At 55.1% G+C, this 12731-nt stretch overlaps 1 protein-coding gene across 3 annotated transcripts; it reads right to left on the bottom strand.

The window, feature by feature from the left end:
* Positions 1 to 1111: 1111 nt before the first annotated feature.
* Positions 1112 to 10414, bottom strand: PNOC (prepronociceptin). Of its 3 annotated transcripts, none has more exons than XM_042803622.1 (4): positions 10331 to 10414; positions 6412 to 6548; positions 2402 to 2816; positions 1112 to 1369 (listed from the first exon to the last, which is right to left on the bottom strand). In XM_042803622.1, exons 2-4 carry the CDS (start codon positions 6529 to 6531, stop codon positions 1320 to 1322), a joined length of 585 nt encoding a protein of 194 aa, XP_042659556.1. In that variant the 5' UTR covers positions 6532 to 6548; positions 10331 to 10414; the 3' UTR covers positions 1112 to 1319. The 3 variants fall into 3 exon arrangements, with proteins under 3 accessions (XP_042659556.1, XP_042659555.1, XP_042659557.1); XM_042803621.1 differs by lacking the exon at positions 10331 to 10414 and adding an exon at positions 10034 to 10116; XM_042803623.1 differs by lacking the exon at positions 10331 to 10414 and adding an exon at positions 6691 to 7147.
* Positions 10415 to 12731: the final 2317 nt, after the last annotated feature.

The following is a 12731-nucleotide window of genomic DNA, read 5'->3' as shown; positions in this document are numbered from 1 at the left end:
GGGCAGAGATTCCCCTTCTCTCCCTTAAACCCTCAAATCCCGTTTTTTTTCCCCCAAATAACCCCCCTGCTCCATCCCAATTTTTGGCAGTGCCGTGGGGCTGCCCTCCCTGCAGCTCTGCAACAGCCCACGCAGGGGGTGGATTACTCCCATCCCCAAAGCCCCCCCTGCTCTGGATATAATGCAAATTTACAAAAATCTCTTTTTTTTCCCCCCTAAAACTAAACTGTTGGATCCCCCCTGATGGGGGGGGGGGGGGGCAGCAGGGACCCCCCTCTGCAAGCATTGACCCAAGTGACGGTTGCCAGTCGCAATAATATCGTAGAAACAGTAAACTAATTTATTAATCCTTTTGCTATGTACAAGTTTAATGGAGAAATCTTTGTATGAAACAATTAAAAAGAACAAGATTTTGGAATTTTTTTTTTCTATTTTTTTTTCTTTTTTCCATAGGGGTTATTATATTATTATTAATTTTATTTTATTTTTTTCTTTTTTATACAAACAGTGAAGGGCAGCGCTGCGGGTGAGACCCGGGCGAAGAAGTCGCTCCTGGGATATGCTTTTTTTTTTTTTTTTTTTTAATTTTTTTTGGGGGGGTGGGGGATAGCAAATTAGGCAGGAAAATCAACCGTTATCCCATTATCCTCCTGGGAGCGACACGGAAAAATCCGCATCCCGGTGCAGGGACTGGGACGCGATGCATGCCGGGGTGAGGGGGGGACGCGAGGAAAATGCGCGTGGTTTGTATTGCTGAGCAAAGAAGTCAACCCCGGAGGCGTTAAAAAACTTGAAGGAAAACACTTTTATAAAAAAAAAAAAAAAAAAAAAAGGAAAAATAATAATTAAAAAAAAAAAATAAGGGGGGGGCGGGAAATGAAAAATAATTATTTCCAGGTGGTTTGTGGGGATGGAGCCACAGTGGGATGTGACCCCTCCGAAATGTTGGAAATAAATCCTGTGGGAAGCCGGATTCCGCGGCCGGGGAAGGCGCTGGGGCTGGATTCCCGCTGGCTCTAAGGCGGCTTGTTCACAGTGCCCAACCCGCCCCCCCCTAAAATTAAAAAAAAAAAAAAAAAAAAAAATCCAATTTTTTTTCAAAAATTCCTTATTTTGTTTAGATTTCCCCACTGTCCTCTCCCCCCCCATCCGCAGCATCGCGCTCCCGTCGCCGGAGGAGGCCGAAATTCGTCGGGTCTTGGTTTAAATCTGGCTTTAGTGAGTGAAGAGCAAAGTGATTTCTGAACGCGTGCAAGTCTGAAGCGCTTTGGGGTCCGTCAGAGAGAGGATGGAGGCGGCTGGGGCGGACAGGAGCAGGGTTAATTTTGCCTGTGCCTGGCGGAAGGTGCTGGGATGCGGTGCCGGAACGCTATAAAAAAATCAAAATAAAAAAAATAGAGGAAAGAAAAAGAAAAGAAAAAAAAAAAAAAAAAAAGAAGAAAATAAAGAGGAAAAAAAAAAAAAAGAATAAAACAAAGAGAAAAAAAAAAAAGAGGAAAAAATAAGAAAAAAAAAAAAGAAATTAAAAAGGAAAAAAAATAGCAGCTGAGCCAAGAGCGGAGGGAGCGGGGGGCTCTCTCCCAGGGGTGTGGGGCTGGGGGTGCATCCCCTAATTTAGGGAGGTGCCACCCGGGGATCCAAAAAAAAAAAAAAAGGAAAAAGAACTAAAAAAAAGGGGAAAAAAGTTTAAAATTCTCCCAAATTGTACCTTTGAGGGGTTGGGGGGTGGGTGGTCTCAGCAGCTGCGGGGGAGAGGGGCTGGGCGCTCCGAGCGTCCCGGGGGCGGCAGCGCGGGGTTAACCCCCTGCTCCATGCGGAGCTGGAGCGGTTTGGGGAGGAATTATTTAATTTCTGAAAGGAAAAGGTTCTCTTTGTTTCAATTTATTGTTATTTATTGGCATCTACCATCATTTATTGTCATTTATTGTAATTTTTTAATTTTAAATTTTAAAAATGTCTTTTTTTTTTTTTTTTTTTTCCTTAAATTTTCTTTATTTTATTTTTTTTTTTCCGCTTTTTGGGAGGGGGCTGAACCATCCTTCAAACCTATTTGGTGTCGAGGACAACACCCCTTTCCTTTGCCCACCCTCCCCGGCGGGGGCGGGGGGGACACCGAAGGGGCACCCTCCGGATGCTGACGGCTGCCCTCACCATCCCTCCCCGCTCTCTAATTCGGCATTTTTTCCTCAAGCCATTTCCAAATTTATTTTTAATTTTTTTTTTTTTTTTTTTTTTTTTAACACCACCCCCCCCGTTTTTTTTTAATTTGCACCTATGGACATGTGGTGTAGAAGGGGTAGAGGGTTGACTTTTTTGGCCATGGCGGACCTAGCCGGGCGGCGCCGGGGTCTCCGTTAGATCTCGTTGTGCTCGCTGATGCCGCCGGCAATGTCGTACTCACTGGAGCGGGGCGACATGCCCAGGTACTGCTTCAGGAACTCGCTAAACCTCTTCTGGTTGTTCCACTTCCTCGCCGACTTGCGGACCCCGATGAAGCCCCCGTATCGCTTCTGCACCCCCCTGGCCGTCGGCGCCGGCCTGGAACCGCGCGTCCCCCGCGGGAAACCGCCCAGCCGTCGGGAAATGTCCTCGGGTGGCTGCGGGAAGGCGCCCGGCGCCTCTTCGACGCCTTCGTCTTCGGTTGCCCCCGGCCGCAGCACCTCGCTTACCTGCAGCGGGTTCGCCCCCACCGCGCCGGGCCACGGATCGCCGGCGGCCTGGAGGTCGCGGGGCCGCGGGGCGGCTCGGCCGGCAGCAGCGCACAGCTCCCAGGTGGCCCGCGGCACGGCTTCGCCTTCGCACTCCAGGATGCAGACCTGAGCGGGAGACACCGGGGATGGGCGTCAGGTGGGTTTCGGGGACATCCCCCCCCCTCCCCGCCCCCTAAATGCCGGGTGCTCGGGCGTTCCCCCCTCGGTTGCCCCTTCCAGCCCGTCCGGCGTTGGAAGACACCCGCGGAAAGGTGCCGGCAGCTCGGCAGCCCTTGCCTGGCCTCATTCGGTTGAGGTGTCCCCTCCCAAAACCCGTCCCTGGCTTTCCAGATGTGGCGGCAGGTGGTGAAGATGCTGGGGAGCCGTGGCAGCTGCTCAGCATCCCTCTCCCAACCCTCCCCAGCCAGGCTCTGCTCTGTGCAGGACACGGTCCGCGCTTTCCCGTTGATGTCCATGCTCCCACCCCACCGCCCCGTGCTCTGCACCGCTGCGTCCTTCAGCCCGGCGTGAGCCCAAAAAATCACCAAGTCACGGGACAGCGGAGGTGGGACAGCACCTCTGGCATGTGCTCATGGCATGTCCTGGGGCCTGGGGTTGTTCCTCCCCAGGGGCAGGACTTTGCTCTTCTCCTCCTTGAACTTCATGAGGTTCCTACCGGCCCATTTCTTCAGCCTGGCAAGGTTCCTCTGGATGGCAGCATGACCCCGTGGTCTGCCACCCACGCCTTCCAACTCTGCATCATCTGCTAATTGCTGAAGGTGCATCTGCCACATCATCCCGGTCATTAACGAAGATGTCAAGGTCCTCCAGGTTTCAGTCCACCTCACTGCCCATTTATCTACCCTGTGCTTCAGCAGCTTGTCTACGAGGATGTCATGGGAGACAATGTCAAAGCCTGGCGAAAGTCAAGACAAGCTGGTTCTCTTAGTGAGAAAGCTATCAGGTTGGTCAAGCGTGATTTCCCCTTCATAAATCCATGCTGGCTGCTCCCGATGACCTTCTTGTCCTTGGTACGTTTGGAAATGCTGTGCAGGATGACGCGTTCCACCACCTTCCCGAGAACTGAGGTGAGGCCAACCGGCCCATAGCTTCCCAGCTTCATGCCTTCATCAAAAGCAGGCGTGACATCTGCCTCCTCCCAGCCCCCCAGGAACCCACCCCCAGCTCTACGGCCCTTCGAAGGCCATCAAGAGCAGCCTCGTCGAGAGGTGCCATTGGGCTTCCTCGGCACCCATGCGTGCATCCCACCACGTTTGTGTCTCATCCTTTTCCAAGAGGCCTCGTCCCCCAAGGCAAGACTCAGCCCCAGAACTGCTGCAAGGTGATAACCCCGGTGGGCTGGTGCCACCAAAACCAGCACGCAGGGGAAACCATCCACGAGAATATCGTAGATGAAGCAAACTAAATAAATGCCGAAAGAAACCAGGGCTGGAGGCCCCAGAAGGGAAGGGTTGTCTTCCCTCTCTTTGGTGTGTCTTCATCCCGGTGTTATCTTCATGCTGGGCTCTTTTAAATGCTCAACACCAACTGGGGAACCCCAAGTTGAAGCACATCAGCATGTCTCATTGCTACTAAGACCCCTGCAAAGACCCTCTTCACCATTGGCTCGTTAACTTCACCAGGGGAGAGATGCTACAAGTCCCAGCGTGGTGTCTCAGGGCTTCAGCTCAAGCACGTGGCTCTGCAGCAGCTGGTTATTTCCAGCCCCAAGGACAGCCAGGCTCTTCAGACAAGAAGTCAAAATAAAAATAGTTGTCCCAAAGTGAGGTGGTGACGAGGGTCTCGTGTACCAGGACACCTACAACGTCCTTGTGGAGACACCGGGGGTATCGTGCGCCAAGCCAAGGTCCTGTCCTGGGATCTCCAAGGCTTTGGCAAGGTCTACGGCTGATGGAGAGTGTCCTGAGAGTGCCCTGTGTTGGAGATAAAAGGTGGTGGATCACATGCAGGGAACAGCTCCGATGAGTACCTGCTAACAAGCTTCAAGAGAAATTACCCCAGGTATCATCAGCCTGAAGACCATCAGTGGTTCTGTCAGTCATCCACAAAAACAACCCCATGAACACCCCAGGCTCCTCAGCCATCGTGCTGTGGTCTTAATTCACGTGGAAATGGCTTCTGCTCACGGTGTTTTGGGAGTCCTCCGCAATCACCAGCCAATGCTGCTCCGCGTCCGGTGCCAAAACTACCTGGGGAGGCTCCTTCTGATCTTCGGTTGGCATTAACGGTGCCACCGTGGGTTTGCACCGTCCCTAGATGGCTCTGGAGACGAGGATGTAGGTGATTCATCCACCCCTTGAAGACCAAGCTCCATCAGCTGGTCCCTGTCCTGTCCTGGCATGCCTGTAACTTCAGGGGGATCTCCTATTTCTATCTCTGAAGGATGGATCAGCCACGTCGCTGATGGAACTTCCTTGGCTGTTGCTTTGGAAATGGTGGGAGGTTGTATCAAGTCCCACCTCGATGCTTCTTCCAGCTGAAACTGAGCCTTGAAAGACCCCGGGTTCTTCTGCTCCTGGTTCAAACCACTCTTGCTTTGAGATATGACCCTGCACGGGACCCATGAGCCACCAACCAGCCCATCGCCTCTCCATCTTGCTGTCCGGGGAAGACAGGGCAAAATGGAGCTCCACAAGCAGGACCCTGGAGAGACTTTGGTGCCTTCAGACTGCAAAACAACGTTCTGGGACAAAACCAGGGCGATTGCACCCCAAAACTCGGTGGCAGCGATGCACGATGGCAGGAGGTTTTGCCAGCAAAGGGGTGGCACTGGGATGGCTCCAGCAACTCCGCGCTGCCCTGGAAGTTGTTGGTCCCCCTCCCTGGATCTGGGGGGACATTTCCCAACCCTGGGGGCTTCCCGAGCTGCCGGCTCCTTTCGAGTGGACGTCTCAACCCGCCGTGATTTATCATTGCTAATAAATAGGGGGGGGGAGGCGATGGATAATCCCCCGGGGGCAGAGAGGGAACAGGAGGAAAAGAAATGCTGCTGGCTGGGGCACAGCCACGGCTCAGTGAAGGGTAAAAAAAAAAAGTATTAAGGGCTGGAAAAAAAAAACCCCAAACTGCTACTTAATGGCTCTTTCCATCCAATGTTGGAAGCAAATCAAGACAGTGAGAGGGGCTATGGGGTGCCCGGTGCCCGTTCCTCCAAAACACCGTATCACCAGCCGTCTGCAAAGCTGGTCCCATCCTGATGGGGCTCAGAGGGGGATTTTGGTGGCTCCTTGGAGGATGGGGTGGGGGTCTGGGGAGGGTCCAGGGTTGGCATGGGTGGGAACAGCGATGTTGCAAGCCATGGGGGGGCAGGAAAGCTGGGGATGCTTGGGGTCTTGGGACCCTCCTTGGGCCATCGCAGCCTTGTCCCCATCACTCTGAGCAGCCGATTCGGGGTCCGTATCCTCCCTCGGGATCATCTTGCCCCGACGGTGTCCCTGGGGGGGGGTGTGCCCAAAGAGGAGGGACAGCGGGTGGCAGCTTCCCCTTGAGATTTGGCACCGACCCCCACCTCCTCAGACCCCAAACCCCAACCCCTGCACAAGGAAGAGGGTACCCATGCGGTGGGGGGGGGGGGGGGGGGGGGGGGGGGCCTGCAGCTGGCACAGCACCCATAGGTGCTACCCCTCCCCACCCCCCCAACCCCCTCCCCCAGGGGTGCTGCCCGTGGCGGGGGGACGAGCCGGCAGGCAGAGGGACTTACGAGGACGTCGAAGCTGTCGCGGTAGAGGTGGCGGTCGCAGCGCAGGCAGTCCCCCCGGCAGTCGCCCCGCGCCCGGGCGAAGAGGCAGAGCAGCAGCAGGTCCCAGAGCACAGCCCTCATGGCGGCACCGGCAGCGGCTGCGGCGCGGGAGAGACAAAAACCCGTCAAGCCGGGATGGCACCGGCACCGCCGAGCCCTGCACCTGCACCGAAATGTGCCCGTTCTCAGCCTGTCCTCCCTCACCCCCCCACCCCTACCCCGGCCCCCGCCCGGACACGCCGTGTTCCCGATCTTCCTGCCAAAATTATCCTTTTCGGGAAAGGAGCCTGTCTGCCTCCTCACCCCCAAAACAGATCGGGCATGCCCCCGGCTTAATTTTTTCCAGGCTATCTCATGGCACGAGTCCCAGCTGGGGCTTATTTTAGCAGGTGGACATGGCAGGGCAGCACGTCGCCAGCTGTCCCCTGAGCAGGACGCTCCTTATCTGAGCATCACTGGAATTGGGAGGATGTCCTGCTCTGGTTTTCCTTCCTGGCTGTTTTTGGGGTGCTGTCTCACCCCTGTCCCTATCTTGGGAGGGTTCAGCCATCGGTGCCAGCCGGGATTGCCAGGATCTGAGCCCGCCCAGCACGGAGCAGCAAAGCCAATTCCCAAAGAAACCCCCGTGTCCCATCTGGCTTTGCCACCATCAGCGACGAGCGGTGATTAAGTGACATGACCAAGGCCACGCGCTTCCCACCCAGCTCCGGGAGGTTTAGCTTGATGCGTCCCCGTGGCCATCTGCAAAGAGGAGGGTTGGTCTTCCTGAGCCTCCCCCTCACCCTCATCCTGCCGGGAAAAGGGACCTGACGTCACCGTGGTCCTTGGGTCCCAGTGTTGCACAGCACCAAGTTTGTAAGCCAGCAAGGGGATGAGATGGAGGTGATGGAGAGGAGCAGGATGGGGCCGTGAAGGTTGGTGCTACCCTTTGGGGCACCAAGGTCCCTCCATGCCAGAGCAGCATCCAGAAACGCCTGGACTGCGATACTCAGAGGCAAGGAAGAAGACGGTGACGGTGGCTTTGCAACCCGCACGTTGCTCCAGCAGCGTTTCAGGCTGTTTTTGCGGGGGGGTTTGAGCACTTGGGCAGGAGGTCCCCAATTATTTCCCACCCCACCAAGGTGGGGGGACACCCCTGCTCCTTGCAACGGAGGCAGAGCATCTGTTGGGGTCCCCGACCAGCATCGCGGTCACCTTTTGTCCCTGCCAGCTGGGCGGTGACACATAGCCTGGCGGCTCCCAGTTGTCATTTGCTGGAGGGTACGAGGGGAAGCTGATAAGGAGCAGGAATTAGGGCTTAATCTTCATCGAGTCTCATTAAAATTGGCTGGCAGTGTGACTCAGAGGCTTGGCAGAACGCTCTGGGGATGGGGCAGCCGCCCCCCCCCCCCCCCCCCCAAAAAAAAAAAAAAGAATAACTCAGCCCCAAATGGGGTTCAGCAGAGCCAGGGAGGGGGCTGCAACACCCCCAGCCCTGTCCCCATGTCCCCAAGAGACATCAAGTGCAACGTCCTGGGAAAAGCAGCCACATCTGGCTGCAGAAGAGGCTCCGAGATTACGGCTCGGCTTTTCTTCCCCGTTAATTGAAAGATGCTATCGGGCAGGCGGGATGCGGTACCCTGCCAGCACCGCCGGCCGGGCCAGGGCTGGGAAAGAGGGAAACAACCCCCCCTTTGCACATCAGAGCCCTCCGAAAAATTAAGTCAGGCCATTAAAAGGGAAGGACCGAGTGCGGTAGATTTTTTTCTTGCTTCTGCCCGTGGGTGTTCGGCGCGAGGGGGGGTGCCAGGGTTGTGGGGTAGTGATGGCACGAAGCTCCTTTATGAGTTTCGCAGCCACAGACCCACGAGAAAGAGAGGGATGCGTTTTTTTCCTGTTTTTCCCTTTTTTTCACCATTTTTTTCCCCCCCCCAGTTTTTCCCATTTGTTCATATTTTTTTCACCCGGGAAAACTGAGCCTGGACCCTATTTCCTAAGGGATGCACTGTCCAGTCCCACTGCCCTTGCGCCTGGAGATGCCATCGACCCTGACAAAGGATGTGACAGCTCTGGCGTCATACCACAGTCACCCCTGCAGCTCCTTGGACGCCGAGGCTGCTCCTGGGCAGGAACCTTCCTCTTCCTCCCCGAAAAATAAACCTACCCATCCCGGGGAGGGGGGGGTGTGTCAGGATACGGCCACTCCATCCCGCAAAACAGCTTTGGGACCCCCGCGCTGCTATGGGCTGCCCTAAGGGTGCATCCTCCGGAGTTTTCAATCCAGCTGAATTACCCTCATTAATATTTGGGGGAAAAAAAAAAAAAAAAGGAAAAAAGGAGGTTTTTCTAGATATTCAGCCTGCGGTTCAGATAACAGCGGGGTCTGGTTATCCGTCAGGACGAGCGGCTTTTATTTATTGCTCCGGGTGGGATGATGTGGAAGATGCAGCCGTATAAAAGGGCTGATTTGGGGGGCAGTGGGAAGGATGTGGGACCTGAATAACCCGAGGAGAAGAGGTGGAAGGGGCAGCAGGTGCTTGCTGAGATGGGTTTTATTCGCTTGATTTGATGCAATTTGGGTTGGGAGCTCGCGGGCAGCGCCGGGGAGATGCTGCCTGCCTCTCCCCGGGGATGCTCCATCCCCTCTTCCCATGGGAGACGCTAACGGCGGGGATTCTCCCGGCAGCAGGATCGCTGTCCTTCCCCAAACACCTTCACAAGGGTTTAAACCCAGCGATGCTCCCGCTTTCCCAGGTCAGGATCAGTCCCGCCACGTGAGAAGCACATTCAAGAGCTCCTCGTTTCCCACGCCCGGAGCAAAACCAGCCCAAATTATTTTTTTTCCCTGCTAATTCCCCCCACTGCCCAAAGCCAAGGCCTGATCCAGAGGCCAAGAGAGACACGACCGGGCAGGATCCAGCCCCGCTAGGAGCCAGCATTGAAGGAGTCAAAGCTTTTTCCAGTCGAAAAAGCGCAATATTGTCCAACAGTGTCCCCCACTGGCACCGGCTAAAACACTTTCCTGGCTCCCCCAAACCCTGGCGATGTCGCACGGCTTTTGTGCCGGTGGCTTTCGGGGGCATTTTAGGGAGAACCGGAGGGATTTGGGAAGGGAGGGAGGGGGGGGGTTGGCTACAGATGCCCGGCGCTCAGCAGAAAAATAAACCTTTCCTTTTGTCGGTCCCCCTCAATCAGGTAATTGGCCATAATTGGCCAAAATTAGACGCCGCGGCGCGACTATAAACACAGATGTGGGCTCAAGAGACTGAGAAAGGCTGTTTAGAGGTAAAAAAAGCTCAGGAAGAACAGTTCTCCCCACGTCCCCATGTCTCAGCCATTCATTCCTGCTTTTTGGGGGGGACTAGAACAAATCAAAACAACAAAACCCCCCTTCATTTTCCTCCTTTTTGAGCTTTTTGGAAAGGAAAAAGGAATTGTTCACAAGCCGGGGATTTCCCGGAGCATCCTGCGGTGACTCCAGTGAAGTCCTGGCTAGAAGAATAAGGGGCAGAAATTCTGAACGGGGAAAGTCGTGGCACAGCGGGTCTCTCCCCCCCCCCAAAAAAATCCCCTAAAAAATCCCTCCCATCCCAGAGGAACCCACCGTCACCCCACGGGCTTCCCCCCGGCTTCGCGCAGGCGGCCCGCGCCGACTCTTGTTGCATCCCTCCGGCTCCACTCCGGTTGATTTTGGGGCCGGATGATGAAACCGAAACTTTTCCTCTCTTGGGATAGCAGGGATAGCTTTCTCCCTCCAGGAAGATATTTCTTTTAACCCTTAGCAGGGAGGGGAATATCTATGGGTGGATAGAAGCCGGACGGACCATTCTCGGACTGAAAAAAAACAAAAAAAAAAACAGCCAAGCCCCCCTAGGATGGAAAATTAAAGCGGATTTCCTACCTGCGGGTGTGCTGTTGGCTGCCGGCTCCTCTGATCTGTGACTCCTCCGGCGCCTGTACCACGGTGGTATATATAGACGGTGTACACACGCATCCCCACACCTCCCTCCCCGAACACGTGCGTCGCTGAGCCCACCCCCGGGGGCTGCCGGCGGAGGGATGCGCCAGCCGGCAGCTGGGGACTGGGGATGTGCATCCTTCCCCCCTCTCCTGTGTCCCTCATCCCTTCCTCCTCCTCTTCCCCAAATCTGGGGGGGGGGGGGGGGGGGGGGGTGTGGGGGTGGCAGCCCCGAAAGAAGCGAGGGGTGCCGGCCTCGTGGTTAGCCCAAGGCGCCGTGTCTCCAAGCATCCCGGGGACGGTGGGGTTGGGATGGAGGCCGGGGAGGGGGGGTTGTGAAACCGCTGCTCGATGGCCCCAATGTACCCTGGGGGGGGGCGGGTTACAAGGACCTGAAGGCACCAACAGCTGGGTGAACCCCAAAATAAGCCCCCCTCTCCCCCCCCAGAGCAGCCCCCAGCCCTTCCTGGGGGGCTCTTTTCCCCGCTCAGACCCCAGGAGGAGGTGAAGGGGGAGCCCCCAACCCCGTTACCAACCCTCTCCAGCACGGCTGCGGCAACACCGCGCGGCTATTGAGCGCGTCGTGCATCGATGGCAAGCGTGCGGGTGGGAATAATTGATTTTGGGCTCAGCGGATGATGGAGGGGAAGGGGGGGGGAGCAGAAAATTCCAACTTTACATTTCACGGCTGATGGAAGAGCCCAGCGAGCCAGACGCAGCCGCGTGCCGGCACCTCACGAAGCGGAGAGGCGGATTTGGCCGCTCCGGCATCGGGGATTGATGCTGCCTTTGGTTTGCAAAGGCCAAATCGGTCTTGACCTTCAACGGTTTCTCCTCCCAACCAGCATCACCCCATTTTTTTTTTTTTTTTTTTTTCCCCCACTTAGGTGGCCTGCAGCAGTAATGCTCATCCCCGCCGGCGCGGAGCCAGGACCCCCCCCAAGCATCTCTCCCTGCCCCACCTCGGCAATTAAATAATAAAATCTGCCGCGGCGCTGTGATCCTATCTTGGTAATTTCTTGTAATGACTCCCTAGGAAGGGCTGGAGATCGGAGCAAAACGCCTTTCAGTTCGGCTACAGCTATTAAAATAGTTGCATTTAATGCCCCCCAGGTGAGACCTCGGATGCGCCGGTGTTTGGGGAGGCGTAAAAAAAAAAAAAACAACAATCTAGAAATTGATGGAAATGCCCCAAAGTGGTGAAATGACATCGTAGGAGTGGTTGGAGGGGATCTGCCCGGTGCTGGGGGTAAGATGCGAGCCTGGATTTGAGGTGGTTTAGGGGAAAATAGGGCTGGTGAGCAACACTCTGCCAGCCCCATGGGCAGCCTGAGGCAAAGTGGTTCCCCATCACGATCCCAGGCAAGTGCTGGAGAAAGGGACGCTGATTCTTTTTAGCATATTTTATATTTCTTTTTAATTTTTTATAATGTTATATATATATATATATATATATTGCTTCAGTCTTTTCTTAACCACTCAGTTTTTCATTAAGGACATATTCCCTGGCTCTTACGCAAAGCTGAGCAGCAGCTGAGCTGAAGTGAGAAGGCTTCATGCCTCTTTTGTCCTCTCCCAGGGTAATTTTAAAAGCTTTCGGGGCTGCCATTCCCTCCACAGCCCCCCAGAATATTAATTTCTTGGTGTTTATTGAAGCGCTGTAACGTTTTCTCCCCTAACCTGGCCGAGGGGGATTGCCTCGGTGGCCCCTCGTTTGAGCTGGCGATGATGATGCTATTGAGCTGGCAGGAGCAGGAGGCAGCAAATGACATCGGGGTGACGTCGTTTATGATCTTGCTAATTAATGGAGGGGTCAGAGGGGATGATTGACAGTTGAGATGCCCAAATCCAGCATGCTAGGCAGGAGAAATACCCATTTTTGCAGCATTTCCAGGTTTTTCCAGGTCTGTGTGGGTACCGGCAGCTAAACTCCCATCAGCAGTACTGGGGAGGGAACAGGTTTGGGATCTGGAGATGATTCACCCCTTGTAAAATTAGGATTGAAAATACAGATGCATATTTTTTCTTAAGGCTTTTGGTCATTTCTCGTTCAAAACTGGGTCCGACCCAGCACTCTCCTTTGTGGTTCCGGGGCGGGGGGGGGGGGGTGGGGGGGGTGGGAGGGGAGAGCATCCCTGGTGAGGCAGAGCAGGAGGATTCGAAGTGACAGGCAATTAGCAGCGAAAAGCAACGATCCTTTTCAGAAAGAGGACATGAAGCAGATGGGATCTGGCGCAAGGGAAACATGGAGAGGTTTTGAAAGCTGCCTCGAGGACGCGGGAGCTGGAAAACTCGGGCGCTGGGAAGTTGTGCTGTTCCCCTGGTCTCGTGGATCCTTTAAATG

Source organism: Tyto alba, unplaced genomic scaffold (genome assembly GCF_018691265.1).
Source record: "Tyto alba isolate M040663 unplaced genomic scaffold, T.alba_DEE_v4.0 Super-Scaffold_40, whole genome shotgun sequence".
Lineage (NCBI taxonomy): Eukaryota > Metazoa > Chordata > Aves > Strigiformes > Tytonidae > Tyto > Tyto alba.
Note: the sequence above shows the minus strand (reverse complement) of the source record. Positions and strands in the feature narration are given on the sequence as shown.

Bases quoted from the DNA above. Each gene is read 5' to 3' on its own strand.
- PNOC (XM_042803621.1), bottom strand. From the start codon at position 10,094: ATGCAACAAGAGTCGGCGCGGGCCGCCTGCGCGAAGCCGGGGGGAAGC. The intron at 6,549-10,033 runs GTGGGTTCCTCT...CCCGCGCCGCAG, and splicing joins GGGAAGCCCGTGGGGTGACG to CCGCTGCCGGTGCCGCCATG. The intron at 2,817-6,411 runs GTAAGTCCCTCT...TCTCCCGCTCAG, and splicing joins GCGACAGCTTCGACGTCCTC to GTCTGCATCCTGGAGTGCGA.